General features: G+C 34.7%; 2 protein-coding genes across 5 annotated transcripts in view; one reads left to right on the top strand and one right to left on the bottom strand.

Annotated features, from left to right (window-relative positions):
• The window catches only part of LOC131425397 (RING finger protein 17), a 546,443-nt gene that overhangs the window by 13,644 nt on the left and 513,922 nt on the right, over positions 1-18,877 (bottom strand). The window lies entirely within an intron of this gene.
• The window catches only part of LOC131425399 (uncharacterized), a 114,193-nt gene continuing 107,577 nt past the window's right edge, over positions 12,262-18,877 (top strand). Inside the window, exons 1-2 of the mRNA XM_058587273.1 lie at positions 12,262-12,313; positions 12,994-13,366. Of these exons, the coding sequence (XP_058443256.1) occupies positions 13,303-13,366 (64 nt within the window). The 5' untranslated portion in view covers positions 12,262-12,313; positions 12,994-13,302. The remainder of the gene's footprint in view (positions 12,314-12,993; positions 13,367-18,877) is intronic.

Genomic DNA, 18,877 nt, shown 5'->3' with positions numbered 1-18,877 from the left:
TACAAAACTAAGCGATTTGTAAATATACAGCCTTGTTCGATGAAAAACTAAATGCATTTCAATGTAATTTTACATCAATCGTGGTTTTAAATCAGATTTTCGATTCAACTGATGTCTGTTTAATAGTACAATTGGTTTACATGTCGTGTAAGTTTCATCTTTTCTTTCTGTGAAGATCGGAAAAAATTGAAGACGTGCAATTGAAGCTACTACTACATGAAAATCAATCCTGACATAATGCGGTCACTGCTTACGAAAAGTGGATGCGTTATAATATTTCTAATTATTTCTAATTGTCCACCTACAGAGAAAAAAAATTAATTTTACACGGCATCTAAATCAATAGTACTAATAAATAGATATCAGTTAAATCGAATATCTGAATAAAAACCATGAACGATGTAAAATTAAATTGGAATGTATTATTTTTCAATTAACTGGATTGGATATTTAAAAAAACGCTTTGTTTTGCTTTCAATATATATTGAAAAATGAAGAACTGTAAAGTAACTTTCCATTCAATTTCCAGATCCAAAATATGTGCATGAAAACTGATGTAAATTCACAAAACATTTTTATCTTTGTAGTGAGGTAAATTTTTATTTCCATTCAAATGAGTAATCTATGCTAGATTCACCCATTCGGCACATCAGTTAGGACATTGCATTTCAGAACTAAATTTAAAAAAAACTGCTCTGCACGTAGTAGAAACTTATGGCGAATGGAAGACGAAAAGTGAAGTACCTAAGTAACCAATAAAAAAAATTGATCGCCTATTTATGTGTTTACGGAACGGCTATTGCCGAAAAAAGTTTATACGGCTTTCAACTTAAGGCAAATCCAACCTATAAATTGTAATAGTTTCAAGACAGTTCTAGGTAATTCAGTTTCTAAAAATATATACTAAGTTAGTTTTTAGGAATTTGCACATTTTTTAAATTGATTTTTCTTCGCTTCGATTTCATGTTCTGTTTATAGTGGAATCTAACTAGAGATGGACAAAACAGTACGTTTCAAAGAATCGTTCAGAACTTGATATTTCTATCGAAAGAACTAGTCCTCTTGAACTGTTCGTTCGTTTCTAAGAAAATTTCCAATATGATAGCAAAGTTTCCAAACATGTTCAATAGTAATAAGTGCAATGACTTTTTTGCATAAAACTTTTATAAACTATTTCAAAGGCCGCGAATATATGGGCGCAAAATCAGCCACCCAATTTTTCTTTCATCTAACTATTTTTTTCGGTAAAGAACTCGAAAATGTTCGACAATTATTTTTTTATTTCAATATGGTACGTGGAATTTTCGAGATATGATTTTTTGAAGTTTCGCGTTTACAAATAAGAGCCTTTTCTCAACAGCCTATACTGTACAATCTAATAAAGATACAAAAATTTGTCCAAGACTTGAAATGTGCGTCTTTTCCTCAGCTTTCAAATAAGCAATTTCATAAATCAACCTTTAAAGTTAATTTCATAAAAAAAGTTAAAAATTAATAAACAAATAAAAAAATTCAAACTTGGGACTTATTTTTTTTCTTTTTTTAGTTGAAAAAAGAAGCATTAGGAATTTAATTCAATCTTGGCAAAGTTTCAGAGTGGAAAGATTAATACTTTCAGAGCAGTGAATTTTTCAATCACGACTCGCAGGAGCGGAGTGTACCGCAGCGCAACTCGCTCGAATACGGGCTTAACTTGTCGATACATGTTGCGCCACTGATCGAATCCTAACTCTGACAGTTTATTGTCAGCAATGTTTCAGATAAGATCGCGGTGTAAAAATGAGTTCAAAAATCAAAAACATTCGTTGCGTCGGGTTTCTTCTTTCCTTCTTGAGAAATTCGATGTTTTGTGTGCACCGTGTAAAATTGTTTGACTTTAATTATTATTTCAGGTGAAAATTCTTGTTTCTGTAAAATATGAATATTCATGATTTTTAATAAACTCCGCGCCTGCGGGTCGTGATTGAAAAATTCACTGCTCCGAAAGTATTATTCTTTCCACTCTGAAACTTTGCCAAGATTGAGTTAAATCCCTAAGACGTCTTTTTTCAACTAAAAAAAAAAGAGAAAAATAGGGCCCAAGTTTGAAATATTTTTATTTGTTTATGTATTTTTAACTTTTTTCATGAAATTAACTGTGAAGGTTGTTTTATGGAATTGCTTATTTGAAAGCTAAGGAAAATTTTTGTATCTTTATTAGATTTTTCAGTATAGGCTGCTGAAAAAAGGCTCTTTTTTGAAAACGCGAAATTTCAAAAAATTTTATTTCGAAAATTCCACGTACCATATTGAAATAAAAAATACGTGTCGAATATTTTCGAGTTCTTTACCGAAAAAAATAGATGAACTAAAAAATTTTGGGTGGCTTATTTTGTGTGGAATGCCCCATATACAAAATAAACTTTATTCATAAAAACTGTGACCCTTTCGAAAAATGCAGTTGAGCAATATACTCTCTTATAAAATTCAATAACCTCTATTTCTTTTGATAATTACCGTTTTTTAATAAAGAACTTCTATCCACTGATTCTTCTACAAGAACTAAATCTTCTGAACCATTCGAGAACGAATTGCCCATCTCTAGATCTAACCCATTACGAACTTTTCTGCGAGGTCAAGCCATCATTTACCACATAAAAACGCACCACTGTGAAAAATTGAGCCAATTTGAACAAATAGTCATGTTAAACGTTCATTTATGACTTCGTAATGAAAAATCAAAAGATTTTAATGAAAAATAGTTTCCGATTGATCACGTTTTCCAACATAACACGGCATATTGGCGATAAATTACCAAACAAAGAATTATAAAAAGCTTGACACTAATCACGAAACAATTGTTTTGTCAATAATTTATTATTATTTCGCACGACAAAATATTTAGGAGCACAAGAAATACATAGCATAAAAATACCTAGTTGTTCGCCATTCCTCCAAAGCTATGTTCTACAAAATAGCCGCCCATGAATCAAAGAACCAAATGTCATGCAAACAATTTTTTTAGATTGTGAATTTTATTTTGTTTTACTTTGGTTTTTAAATCACAAAAAAATTTTTGGGAGCACAAAAATTATTTGATTATTGCACAAAGCACAAACTCGACAACTCGACTGTAATGAAAAAATGTGATGAAGCAGAAATAATACGATGGCAGAAGATCAATGTCGGATAGTGACAGATAAGACTAATGATTGGAGTAACCCAAAGGTTCGAAATTTCCTACTTCCCCCTGCAAATTTTGTTCCACTCAACTTTCCCCTGCAAATTTTGTTCCATTGAACTATTTTATGGTGATACTAGATTGTACTTCGTTGTTTTCTGGTTCACGACTTACGCTTAGAAACCATTACGAATCATAAGAAGCCATCTCGACATGATCTGACTGGGTGACAGTATGTCATTAGTTGATCTGACAATTCTGTCAAAAATTATTGGGTTTCCCGATGCTTTCATTTTAAATGGCCCACCCTAAATAAATTCGCCATCGCTGTGATACTCTAAGAGTAAAATAGAATTGTCAGGCTGCTTCTACCCATCAAAATCAAGTCTAACATTGCAAGCATTGTTTGTTTATTGATCCTGTCAAAAGCATATGAAACCAGCTTGTAAATCAGTCGCTAAGTGTTTAACGATGAGATATGAGATATAGGTTCAAAAAAGTCAACCGCACAGGTCTAAGAAATGTAATGTTCTTATTATTGCACTATTCCTTTACTGTTTAATTATTCGTCCATGCAGTAGCTGCATGGATGAGTACAAATTATATCCACTCCATACTAACAATGTTCGCCCTGTGACAAGTTTTGACATTAAATTCCAGCATATATAATGTATGACTCCAGATAGACAAATAGAATGACAAAATGATTGGACAGTGACAAACGATTCAAAACACTCGAAGAATGCACACGTGCGAATCTAAATTAATGACAGACGAAATTCCCAGGTGGTATAGGAATGTTTTTTTAGACGTTTAACAATCTATGATTCATCTAATATGAGAATATCGTCAAATGTGATTGTACCGAATCAGTGTTAAGTTTTAAATTTATGTTACATACATTTAGCGAAGTTTTTGATATGGTTGAATTACATAACTATGATGACAAATACTCGAAGCGAAAATCATGAAATGACTCATCTAATTCAATGTTCTGCGATAGACTTCATATTTATCCAGCCTTCAAGTCGACATGAGGAAAAATAAATGTCAATCATATTACAAAAGTTTATTCTAATACATTTTGCACACCAGCATAGCAATTTAGTCAAGCTTTCAGATCTTTTCAATGTTCTAATCTTCGCATTACGCCATAATGTCGGATGCTGCATACCTTGACCTTTTTATATTTGATTCGTGCAGCGAAGGTGTTAGGGAACCTCTTGAAAGCCAAGGTTCGGGAAAGGTGATCTCTTCCACCAAACGGCTCGGTTGATTGTCTGGCTTCTTAAAGGAATCAATAAGCGTTCAGTTCGGAGTCCATCGGCGCAGCAGTACTCGATCATAAAAGCTACAAAAAAAAAGAACGACGGCGAACAAAAATATCCCAGAAACAACAGTTGAAATCGCAAGGCTTCGCGCGCACTTATAAACCAAATAGTATCACGACCTACCGTCGTTTGTTGAAAGGCAAACTCGCCGTTGAATGATTTACATTCTCACAGACACACCGCTGCGATCTCGAAGCCTGAGCACAAATCCCAACGTTGACTTTTCCGTATCAAAAAGACTCCATTCTAAGCATTGACAACATTCTCTAGGCGAGTTGTGCTATGTTTAACCCAGGCCCAAAGGGTCTGAAGGCTGGTTGGTGGTTGAAATGAGTACCCACCGAATGACTGGGACGATCACAAACCAGGCTCAATCGGTGATCTTTTATGCTCTGTAATAGATGTCTCCATGCTCGGGCAGTATGTGGGAATGATAGCTTGGAGAGTGACTGCAACACGAATCCCTTGGCAGTGTAAATAAGCGCGCGTTGTTGTTGTTGCTGTAGGAACGTTTTGCTCAGTTTCTAAGCATTGCATACCGACTTACATAAGTAGTGAAATGGGCACAAACATCGGGCAGATTGAACGAATGAATGGCTTCATACAGGGAAACTGGTATAAGGGCTCGTATCAGATAAACGAATTATTAGGAAAGTTTCTGAATACTGAAGCCCTTTCAAATGAAGAGACTCGTGCACTCATGTGATGGCAAATTTTACTTCAACAGTTCATTGATTATTGTAGAAAAAGATAGTTACAATGTAATGTTTGTAAATTGAAAAGAAGAGTATTAACAACATTCTTTGTAACTACGCAAAGGGTAAATCGTAGAAATTGGTTTATATAAGCGAGTTTGTGCAATTCATTTGTACTGAATCAGACAGGACGCATAAAAATTATTTTCTGGATGTTATTCTGAATACTTGGTTACCAAATAAAGTATGACCGACCAAAATATCTATTCTGCAATACGTAAATTGTTCTTAAGACATTGATCAGAATTTGTTAGAGGGTATTTATATGGAATATAATTGCACTTTTTTTAGAAGGGGCTGGGGTCCAATATGAGATTGTTAGTACCTTTCATCTTTCTCCGGACCTACTTCGAGGCCGTGTGGAACCTGACGACGACGTCGATCTGTAGCCAAGAACAAATCCATGTCGTAAAAGGACACAATTGCTGGAGCTCCTCTTTTTCTACTTTCGGCTATCAGAACACTGTTTTACTACACTTCGTTCAACAAAGTATTTATATTTATTCTTAATTTTTCAAGAAAATTTTTTCTTATTCCTTCGAGCTTTTAAAAATAGCCTAATCTGGTAAATTATGTTTTTCCTTTCATGTTATTTCTCGTACGGTTATAGGTTGTGGTGAGGGTGTAGTTCTATTTTTATCCAACGGCAAATCAAACATCGAATTTTACCCTTTTATTAAATACTTAATTTATTGAAAGCTTGCGAAACGAAATAGAAACATCTTATGGAATCTATTTTATCGTTGGAGCATATTTGCCATTCCAATGCGCTGGTGAACAAATAAATTTGCTTTTAAAGGGATTTGTAAAAATTTATAAGATTTCGATCTAAATGTTTCATAATAGGGGACCTAAATGCAGAACAAAGTAGAATTTTGGGAAAAATGATAAGAATGAAAGAAAACTTCATAATCAACTTTCTGATGATTATTTTTCAGTCCTATCTCCCAACAGTCCAACTTGTTCCTACAATTGATAATATAATATAACAGTTCTGGTTATAACAGTTCAAAGTCACATTCGTAGTGAACTGATTACTCATGCAAACTTTGACTCAGATCATCTTTCTGTTACTTTCAGAATTTTCAATGAAGCAATTAATTAACCAATAAGTTCTATATTCAACTATCTAGCTCTATGATTGGGTTGAATACAGATCAACCATCGAAAAGCTTATGAATGAAGAAATTGTTTTAGAAAATTCCGCAGATATATAAACAGCAATAGACCACTTGAATCATTACATGATTGAAGCTAAGCATTTTGCAGTCCCCAAAGCTCAAACTAAACTCAGTTCTCCTATAATCGATGACAATCTTCAGTTGCTGATTAGTTTGAAAAAAGGTTCGTCGAAGACAAAATCAACGTTCTCGCGATCCTGCTATGAAATCCATAGTTAAGGATTTACAAAAAGAAATTAAACATAGGTCTATTTTTCGGCGAAATGAAAATTTCACTTTAGAAATTGAACAAGTTTAACCATATTTCAAACCTTTCTGGAAACTGTCTAAGGTTCTTAACCTCTCGCTCGCTCTCGTGACTTTTTCTTTATGGCTACGCTCTAAAATGACTGAATTTCATCGTATTTACAAATAAACGGTAAAGTTTTATTTCAAAACCCATCACAAATAAATCTCCATAATAATATTTGAGTTTTGTAAATTTTTCTATGAAATATAGTTTTTTTTGTAAAACAAGTCCCGAAATGCACCAAAATTCCCTTTTTGCCTTCATTTTACTATAACTCTTGTATTTCACAACCGATTTTGGATATGTTTGTGGCATTGTGAAGGTTTTGAAACTGTTTTTGGTAAAATGGTCAATGTTTCCCTAATCAGTTAAAAACTGTGTTCCGATTTATTTGCGAGCAACAAAAATATATTACGCATGCAAAAGATGGAAAGGTGAGTTGCAGAGGATGAGAAATCGTGTCTTGAATTATTTTTATTATTCATTTAGGGATTAGCCAAATTTTGTGCAAGGGCGAATAAACGTTTTTAATATTTGTTTTCGTTTCGTCTTTGACTCATGAGTACGGAGCAGTTCAAATTGAACGGCCGAGTTTAGCATTAAGCATTTCAATTTGAACTGCTCTGTACTGATGAGTCAAAGACGAAACGTGAAAAATATTAATGTCTAGCAAGCTATAAAACATTGGTGTAGTATGGTATAATGATTATAACATATTCCAGTGTAAGGAATGTATCTTGTATTTTTTACTAAATGATTACTTCTACATACAAGATAGACATTGCTATAGTCCAGCAATGTTGTAGTTAACAATGTCCTCTACATTTTTCTCGTTTACTATGTTTAGATATTTTGCTGACAATAAAGGTATAATATAATTTTCGTATTTTTCGCTCCCAACAAAACACTAACGTAAGCGCTCTCGTGGAGTACAACGGGTTGAGTAAAATAAAAATAATGCACCAGTGTAAATGAAAGACTAACCTTCAGATAAAATTATCGTACGGATTGATTATGGTTAAGGGACGGGTAGGGTCTAACACTTTTGGAAAATCATTTTGAATTTTGATTTTTTGACACCTACAGCCCCCCCCCCCCCCTCTCTTCAATGATAAAAAAATCATATTTTGGTGGCATAATGAATATATACTGAAATCTGATCTGACATGAAGTGAACCTTATCATTGCAAATGCCAAGGACAAGAATATTTCAAAAGAACATATCTCGCCTGTAGACGATCGCAGACGAATAATTCAACCACGGTATGAAAGTTCTTTTGAAGTAGTTTAATATGTAAATAATCTCATCTGCATTTTACTGCGCCTTTTGATGATAGACAAGTTGAAATTTTGTAAAAAATACATGAAAAATGACTCTATTTCATTAAATTGTAATGATAGCAGCATAGTATGTTTGAGAAGGTTGTGTAGTTTTTGATCGTCGAAGTAAACAAATTCTATCACATTATAAACAAGATATTAACCGAAACTTTGCCTATAAAAAGAAGAAGAAAAAATCATAACAGCAAATTATCTGTATGGTTCAATTCACAACTAAAACATTTGAAAAATAGGAAACAAAAAGCACACAAAACTTACAAACAAGAAAAAAGTGATGCTCATCTTCAAAATTACTCAAACCTATGCAATCAACTCAAAATAGCCATTAACACAGCACATGAATAATATAACCGCAAAATTGAAAACGAATAAAGACTTGTCCTAAGAACTTTTTTAACTCCACAAAAACTAAACTAAAAAGCAACAATTTTCCATCTCAAATGCATCTCGACGAACATGTAGGGAAAAATAGTACAGAAATCTGCAATCAATTTACGAATTTTTTTCAAGAAGTATATACATCTTATTCAGAAACTGACCGTGACCGTGAATATTTCTCTTTCATACCTGCATTTTCCAACTCCATTTATGTAAACTATCTATCAGAACATGACATTTCGACATCACTGAAAAACTTAGACGCCTCGAAAGGGCCTGGACCTGACAGTATACCACCAATATTTAAAGAAAATCTTGCTGAAGAATTTACACTACCACTACAACTACTTTTTAACTTATCACTTAATAAATGTACTTTTCCTAAAGCATGGAAATCTTCCTTTATCCTCTACCATCATATGAAGCACGCTGCATGCTCATCAATATTCAAACACTTAAAGAACGCCGCGACCTTGCAATGCTGTATTTTATCAGCGACATTATTTCTCAACGCATTCAATCACCTTCTTTATTATCGCAACTAAATTTTTATACACCTAGCCGTCAATTACGAACCAGGAAATTATTTTTAGAAAGAAACACTAGAACAAATTATGCAAAATATAGCCCAATCAATCGTATAATGCATTGACCTTAGTATGTCCAAAAATGAAATGAAATTACAGCTTAGTCGTAGAAATAATGCGTAGTATCTAAGTAAACATTGTAAACCATTTATATGTACTCCACATTTGCTTGACGAAATAAATAAATAAATTTTGCTGAAGATACTGTACCTCAAAAACCACGTTCCTATAAGTTATAAATTAAGAGCGTGAAATTGCGGTTTTGAACCACTGTGCGGTGCTTGAAAGTATGCACGAAAGTTGGAGACATTTTTATTTTTCTAGCTCTAGTACGCACCGAAAGATCTGATCTTTTCTGCAATATTTGCTTCGCCTTCGTGTCCATCTGGGCGTTTCTGAAATTCGTTTTTGTTCCGCTCCTAGTCTTCTTGGCAGTTATCAAACGTGTATCAAAAGATTTAAGAACGTTATGGCAGTGCCTGCATGAAAACCAAGTTTTTATGCAAGTGTTCTTACTGACAGATCCGCATTTCACAGTTGCTTTTGTTCTGACGTCATCATCGATCTAAAAGCTTGTGCTATCACCAAAAATTGATTTTACACAATGAACAGACATACGTTCATCAGTCTGCGAAATGTTTGACTCGTTGGTGAAATATTTCCAAAGATAAACGCGTGTAGGGGTGTTCAGATTTTGTCGTGAACAATTCGACTGATTCTACGTTATAACACATGAGCTGAAAAGTCCCGGGCCTAACAAAGAGAACACGATTTTTTTGGTTCAAAATAACTATCTCCATCAAGAGCAACGCAATTATTCCAGCGCCGCTCTAACATTTCAATACCACTTTTGTTGAACGATTTATCTTTTTCCATAAAAGAGGCCTCAGTCTCAGCGAAAACCTCTTCATTCGTGCGAAATTTCTTACCGGCGAGCATTTTTTTCAGTTCTGCGAAAAGCCAGTAGTCGTTGGGAGCCAAATCTGGCGAATACGGTAGATGTGAGAGCAATTCGAAGTTCAATTCATGTAGTTTTGCCATTATTTTGATTGACTTGTGGCACGGTGCGTTGTCTTGATGAAAAAAAAATTGTTCTTTGTCATATGCGGTCGTTTCTTTGTAATTTACGCTCCAATAATATTAACTGTAAATGGTATTTCCTTTCTCAAGATAGTCGATAAATATCACACCACGCACATCCCAAAATACCAAGGCTATAACCTTTCCAGCCACTTTGGACGGGGTTCACCAATTGTTGTCCACTCAGATGACGATAGTTTTGCTTCCGGAGTGAAGTGCTGAATTCATGTTTCATCCATTGTCACATATCGACGGAAAAATTTCGGTTTGTTACGTTTAAACATGGCCAAACACTGCTCAGAATCATCAACACGTTCTAGTGAGCAGTGAGCAAACGCGGCACCCACTTTAAACAGCGCTTTTTCATTGTCAAATTATATTGTTGTTTCTGATGGATCACAGTCTCCGTAACACTTTGCAAGTCATTGCTTTGCTTGAACGGTAATTTTTCCCATCAAGAAGCAGTGTAAAATTAAAACACGAAATGGATCCATTGTTCTGAAAATAACAAAAGTAGCGTCACTCACCACAAAAAAGGTGACTGCAATAAAACTAGCGCCATCTATGTGTATCTATATGCCGGGACTTTTTAGCCCATGTGTTACTATGAATTACACTGTTTACTTTTACCGTTGGAATTACGTTATCTATTACTCAATGATCTATACTATGTACGGCAATAACAGAAATGGATTCTATTCCATTAAGTATCAACAGAAAGTTGGTCTTGAACGACACAATTGTTACGTTAGTATTATAACGAAATAGTTAAAAATTCTTCGTAGTGGAATTTAAGGAAACTTTCATTTTTTTCCAAAAAGGGTTCAGTTTCATTCCACTAACCGCTCAAACCCCAACTATTGATTTATACACCAATTTCATACTAAAGTTTTTCCATATCTTCAAAAACGTCTCAGTTTCAGCGATAACCAAATCATTTGATGGAAATCTCTTTCCATCAAGCCGCTTTTGTGAATCTGATAACAAAAAATAGTCACTGGGAATTAAATCCAGCGAATATAGTGGATGTGGTAGCAATGCAAATTTCAATCAATGCATATAATTTAGTCATCGTAACGATCGAATTGTGACACGGCACAAACTTTAATTTTTTTTTCATATTCGAGATTTCATGCGAAATTGTGAAAACACCTTTCCTTTCTTTATCTTCACAATACCAGTCGATGATGATAGATTGGCTTAGAGCTAACCCCGGATAATGCTTATCAAGACATTTCTTTGCTTTCACAGATTTTTTTTCATTACAAAATAATGTTTGACCAACACACAAAATTCATGCTTTCTCATCATTGTTTCTAGTTTGCCAAAAGCAGCGTCACGGAAAGCACAATGAATAACAAACTGCAAAACCGAATGACATGAAATTTTGACAGATGACATCTGAAGGATGTCTTCATTGAACGCTAGAAGAATTTTTATTTAGCGACGAAATGTGTCTGTCAGACCTCGGACTTATTGGTCCCAGTTTTAGTTTGAATATTTAAAATTTTTGAAAATGTTGGAAAAATTACCTTCACTTAATTTTGTAGAGAACGAGAATGGGTCAGTAAAATGTGACAAATTAATCATTCGTTAGTTAACTAACAGATATATTACAAAATTCAAGTGCATTGATAGTATTTGAACGAAAAAAAATTATTAAAAAATTAAACATTTTATCTGAAAGTTTTCAAACTAGGATTACAACAGTTTAAACAACGTAAACAGGTTTCGGTATTAGAGTAAACCTGTTCTAGAAGCAATATTCTTTATTTATTTTGACAATATTCATTATTACCTTCATGATTTTGCCATTTAAATCAGTTACGGAGAGTTCAGAACATGTAGCTTTTTAGTCAAACAAATCTCCGTTTTCAGTTCCGTCAATTCGCGTAGAACAATTCGTGTGACATCTACATAATGGAATTGAGTGTTCAGAAGGAAACCAACTGCGGACTCCCCAGAGAGGCAATAGCAGGCTCTCAGTCCCAACACGATCTCGTGCCACGGATAGTGCTGCGACGTTAAGGAGTTGGGATATTGAACGAATCTCTCGCGTGATCGTCTCGCGCAACTAAACGAAGCAGAAGGGGAGATACTTTGCAGTAGGGTTTTTTTTCGGTGTTGACTTTGCTGCAAGCCGTTTGCGGTATTTCAATTCAGTCAGTATGCGTCGATTGCTCGGATTAAGACGTTCTGCGTGAAAAAAAGGTTCGTTGTCTATCGTCTGTCTTTGCCGTTTCGGAGTGCCGTAAACAAATATCCCATTCGGGGATGAGCAAACAGACCAGTCTTCGGGACCAGCTGATGTGTTGAAAGAAAAACAAATAAGAAAAAGAAAAACGGTGAAAGCATTCAACTTTGACTTTTAATGATTTTTGCAACAGTAGCTTTTCTGCATTGAGGAAACGATCGAAGCATCGCGATTGCAGTCGGTAGTTTATTTTTTAGCGTGATCGTGGCTCATCTTCAGGCAGTGAAGATTACCATTTATTTTACATAACTCCTGCCGCACCGGTGTTAAAGTTCTCCAAGCGATTTCGAAATAGTCTCTTCGGTGTTGGTATCAAGGCAGAGAAGCATGTGCGCAGCGTTGGCGCAATCGTTTAATCAATTTACAGGTATTCTCCTGTGAAGAGAGGGTTGCTAACCCAAGCATTGACGGGCTCATAAATCAACGAAGAGGAGACCGGCTGCTTTTAGTATTTACAAAGAGTGGGAGCCACGGGTTTAGTCAAGGAGAAAGATCGTCGGTGTATTATTTCAACAACATCAGCAACAATAACAACTCAAACTGGCTGAAGAGGATCTTCTTTTTTTATGTCATTTAGTGTCGTGCAGTGAAATATCATCTTATATTTACCATCTTATTCCTTTTCTTTTTTGTCTAGCAAATGCATACAAAGTGTTATGTTTTTTTTCTACGTATGGTATGATAGTGCCGTTTAAAAGTGTGTCGTGAGTGCCCATTAAAAGTTGTACATTCCTTGAGCAAAAAAAAATCAAGAGATAACAAAAACACAGTGACTTCATAATTATCACCAGCAGCATTACCATCGGCAGACCGCGAGTTCAATACATCTGCCCGTGTCCGTAGGAGCCTTCTAGGACTTTCAGCACGGCTTCGTCACTGTTCGCGTGTAAGCGAATCTTGATTGAACCAGTGAAAAGCTCGAAGAGACGGCATCAACACGCAAAAAATGCTTTATCATCGATCGTCCCTTGCCGTGCTGATCATCGTATTTGGATATCTGCTAATTATAGGTGAATATTACGCGACTCTCGTCTGCAATCGATCATGCAGTTGTCAATCAAATTCGTTATGATATAAACGATATTTTAATATGGTGATTCGGGTGAAAAAAATGGAAAAGTTGGAGATTTAATTAATAATAGAGTAAAATTACTGTTTAAACAAAAAAGAATTTTTTGCGCAATCTTTTGAGCCATTTGTTTCTGATACCAAAAATTCGACTTGAAGTTTAACAGGATAACATGGCATTATTTTTACCCACTCGGCCGATTATTCTAATTTATGGTTGTTGTCAATAAAAGCGTATAATTTTTAGGAAAAATATGCCAATATTGAAAATTTGAAGTTTTGTGTTCGAAAAAGTCAATTGTATAACTTTTAAACAGTTTTCATGGTTTGTGACCAATGTACACTATGTCATTTATTGTATTTTTTTCTGAAAGATGAAACATTTTTACATAACATATCCAAAAATTGGCGATGCATGTTTTTTCGTTTTCGAGTTAAATTTTTTTAAAAGTTTAAAGTTTTCTCTCAAAAACTCAAATAAAAAAAACATAATTCGCAAATTTTTTAATATGTTATGTAAAAATGTTTCAGTTTTCAGAAAAAAATAAAATGACATATTGCCCATTGGTCGCAAACCATGAAAACCGTTAAAAAATTATACAATGGACTTTTTTAAACACAAAGCTTCAACTTTACAATACAATTTACAATATTCGCATATTTTTCTTAAAAACTATGGGCATTTTATGACAACATATCCAAAAAGAAGAATCAGCCGAGTGATTCATAAGTTATGATTTAAAAGAAAAATGCATTTTTTGAAGAAAGTCGAAATAATCGATTTTATTATTTACCCTAACAAGGAAGTGGTCACCCTAATGACAAATTAAAAAATATTTTTCGATGGAGAACGATTCCTTCCAAATATTACGAAATTCTAAGAGATCGTATATCAGTTTCTCATGGAATTGCTGTATATTAAAACCTATACACAGAAAACTAAGTGCACAATACTAGTAATGTTAAAACAAGATTACTTGAATATAAAATTTAGCCGTAAATCACCACCAGTGTAGAACTGGGCTTCTCTGTACGTCAAAAACAACTTTGCGACAACTTGAACGATGTCAGATCCAAATATTCTAATTTTATGAAAAAGTATGCACAATTCTCACTGTGTCAATGTGACAGTTCGAATACAATGCTTTGATCTAAAGGAGATGCGATCTACTTATTAAATCCTTTCCTTTTTGTTGTTTTAGTCATATGATGATGGTTAAGAGATATCCTGAAACTACTGAACAAGTTATCTTCTTTAACACACAAGCATGGATTTCATTCACTTACAGAAAATCAACAGCATAATGAAAAATATTATCATTGAGAAGTACCTAATCAAGTGGACCACTGCTTCACAGAATCGCACAGCTAGTAGTTTGTTTGCATGATATACGACATTTACTCTGCAGGTGGTCACTTTCGTCTCTGACATTTACATCACACTCTTCCATCATTTATATTGATTCAACCTGCTTTCGCAGTTTGATACGGTAGTCGTGTTAATTTGAAAATTTTTTTTACTCTGTGTTTGTTTAATAACGTACTACACACTTCAATATGACCTCTACTCTGATACAAAAATTAAAATCATGCAGACTTTTTTAATTTATTTCGTTAAAAAAAATAGATGAAATATTTGTGAGCTTGTTAACAGCCTTTACACAGTAAAAAATGATTGAATTTACAGGTAACGAAAATCTACAGGACAGAAATGTATTTCGTCTAATGATCGAATTTTACAAGAATGATTGACAGTGTTTTATGTCTACTTCTATTAATGGAATAATGAATGAAATACTCGGACAAAGGAGATACTGTCTTCATTTGGTATATTATTCTTTTAGGTGGAGCTCAAATGTTTGGCATAAACACAGATAATATTTACATCTTTTACCGATCCAGAAAAATGGATTGTTCAAAGCACTACTCATTTGTGATCATATTGTTATGTAATAAGACTAAGTTTTAGTACTACAGCTGTTAAAAAAATCCGATTAAACTCGCATAGCAGGAAGATCCTACGAAATGATAGTGTTACTGTTGAAAAATAATGAATTCCTATAAAGGAAGGGGGCAGTATACTCAGGTGTGGCGGTTAATTACAAATCGCTGATCACAAGAACCAACTGGCCACATGCCAGCACTGTAAAAAACCTACCCACTTCAAAAATCTACCGAGAAATCAGATAACACATATACACCCAAGTAGTGTTGCGAAAATCATGATCTGAAGCTCAGTGACTGAAAAAACTACTTCCGATATTTTCATTTATGAAACAAGCATCCACAGAACTCTAAACCTCGAAGTTCACAAGTGATTTTTTGAGTCAGCGAAATTTCCACTACGCTTTAGTTCGACACCGAAGTGATTCGTGAAAAATTTAATTATTATATTTTCATCAATAAAAAAATCTCTACTGAATAATTTCGCAACAGAAGCGTAACTGAGAAATGATGACTGCAATATACTGCACGTAGGGTGGTTAATATGAACAAACATATTTTTGCAACATTCCAAATACTGATTATAGCGACGAAAGACTGTTTTTCCAGCTGGCGGATTATACTGTACTATTCAGATTAAACCGAATAGAACGCTATTTAGCATGAATTTGATTCATTTGATTCATAGAAGTCATAGAGTCACGAATAAACAGTAGGCGCAGTGTTCGAATGGCGCGTTTGAATCGGCATAGCAGTAGTCTGCGTTCCTGTTACTTCTGCGTACGTTGTTCAAGCTAAATGGTATGGCATGACTAATATATTTTAATCAGCTGCATAACATGCTTTGAGATCAGAGTTGCAATTTGTCAGTCATGTCAAATGGCCTTGACAGACTGACTAAAATCTTCGTTAACTGTAATCGATACGGTGAAAGTGGCTGTCAAACGAGATACTCGATAGCGATTTCAAGAGAATTTAAGTTCTGACAGATCGGCTCTCAGACACGCGATTTCATTCATCCTCTCTTCTGCAAAGGGTATGGAAATTCATTTCCCAAAAATCTTCTGTACGAGAATCATATCAGATATATTCAATGTGCGAACCTTTTTCTTGAATATCATCGAGCAGAATGGTCGCTAGTGAACTTTTCACAACTGATTTTTTGCCATGCGAATCAGTTTCAGTGAGAATTGCGTTGGCAAAAAATCTGTACTGAACTTTTCTGCAGTGAGTTTTCTGATAAATGACATAACACTTTTTGACACAAACACGATTGACGCCAAACTGAATTGACTTAGTGTCACCCAGCTAACTGATGTCATTTGAAAACGCGTTTACAAAGTCAATTCTTGGATCGAAATAATTGCTGGTTTAAAAGATATTTAATCTGTCCGGTTTAATCCCGTGTCCGGACTAGTCCCGATCTCCCCTACAACAACGACGAAAACAGCAGCCGCGAAAATGAATTAATGGACGAATGCGCGACCAGTTGACCAATAGCTCCGCAAGCCTCGTTGGATGGTAAAAAGTATCGAAGAGACCCAGCACGAAAAATACAGTAGCGATTTCATTTATACATAAAATATATGAGATAACCCGACTCGTTTAGTCTAGTTTAGTCCTGAGCCATACAAAATAAATGTATTGAAAAAATAATCGGCTGCGAAGTCTGTTGAAACATTACAATCAAATTCCACAAAAGGAATGTAATACCAAGACTTTGCTTTGCTTTCGTATATCCCAAGCTCGGAAAACGAAGGAGATATATATTGAAAAACAAATATTTTGGAATTAAACAATCCAGCCTTTTCAACTGTTTAAAAGCGTTCTGTGTTTCAAGAAAGATAACTTTGAACGAAATTAATAAGGAATATAGAAAACTGAAAGAGAAATCAAATATGTGAATTTTCCAATATTTCTGGAGAAATACGATTCACAAACTAAAGCAATCTTATCGAACAATTGGACGTTGTTGATTGCGAACGAGTTCAGAAGTCCGGTAGATTAATTGAACAACATGAAAATGGAACAATCTAAAAATATACACAAGTTTGCACGCTGGGTATGACAGAAAACCGTCGAGGCATTATGTAGTTACAGAATATCAATTTGAATTATTCGCTGCATGAGAAAAGATTAGAATTCAGAATGGACACGTGGGAAGTATTCTACTGGAAAGTTCTAAATCATTTGGCACAAACCAGACTTACTAATTCCTACCGGTTTTCATTCGTTTTCATCGACGAATCGCGGTCTTGTTAAAGTATTTGAGTGTTTCATTTGATGCGTTCGCTATAAAGACCAAGTTCCAAAACCGTGAGAATTTCATTAAGTATGCGGATTTTTACACATATTTAGTTTATACCAAATTCACTCGGAAACGGTATCTTCAACAACAACATGTAGTATTAAAATACTTAACAAGAAACAATTAGACCAAAAGATTAATCTCTTAGTATGTTCGTGAGGATCAAGGCAATGCATTGAAAATTCTTAAACCTATTAAACATTCTTCATTTTCTCAAGCTATTGTTATGATAATCAACCCAGCTTAGGTTAAAAAATATATACATAAAAATTGCACGCAAAATATTCCAATGTAGTATTTACCAGTGTGATCAATTCAATCCTGTCTGCTCCAAGCGTGAGATTTTTGTCGTTGTTAAGTATCCGACTTCCTCTATCTCAAGATCAAGATAAAAACAAGATCCGCATCAGTCGAAGATGTCAGGCGTTTTCAATTGAATGATCGACGATTGCTATTCGTCAGCTATCTTGAAATTATGACCGAAATGCTCGTTTTGGTAGATAAATGTCATAATTACTGAAAAGACACTTTTTCATCAATAACGAATGACAACGTGCCTCGGTTTAATTGTTTCCTTTTTTAAACGAGTTTTAGCCATATTTTGACAGTATCAGAAACACTCGATCGACTTTGTTCGTCAGCAACCTGTTGAAGCCTTCGTAAGTCAATGGTAAGTGATGCAGTCACATCCATTGTTTGGTAGCTACCGGTTGCCACCGACTTTTGGACCATTTCAATCTCGTTTCAATTTCATTGAATGGTGCCATTTTCATACACAGAGTGGATGCGATCAATGAACAATGATTATTGACACTGATTTACATCCTACATCGGTAATGACACAATTTTCTAAACACAGCCAGTGCCAACCATCATCCTTGGAGTGCGGTGCAGACGCACAAACTCGGCCGGTTTTATGGAAGGTATAGTAACGGAAAATTATCTACGCCCTTCGAGGCAACCGCAAATGTCAACTCACTTGGTGCCACCGTGAACTATGCCGCGCACCTGTAATCTGTATGCGAGGCAATCCTTCGCCTTACAGTAAGAACATTTCATTATGAAAGATGTTTTTGTCAAATCAGAATTTTTATCATAACTTTATTCAATTGGGACTTTAAAATTCGAAGAATAACCCAAACAGTATAGTAAGAGGTCATTCATAGACCACGTAGACCTTATTGGTAGTGTACGACGAGGA

The sequence above is a fragment of the Malaya genurostris genome, chromosome 1 (genome assembly GCF_030247185.1).
Source record: "Malaya genurostris strain Urasoe2022 chromosome 1, Malgen_1.1, whole genome shotgun sequence".
In the NCBI taxonomy this organism is placed as follows: domain Eukaryota; kingdom Metazoa; phylum Arthropoda; class Insecta; order Diptera; family Culicidae; genus Malaya; species Malaya genurostris.
This window is presented reverse-complemented; position numbering and strand designations above follow the sequence as displayed.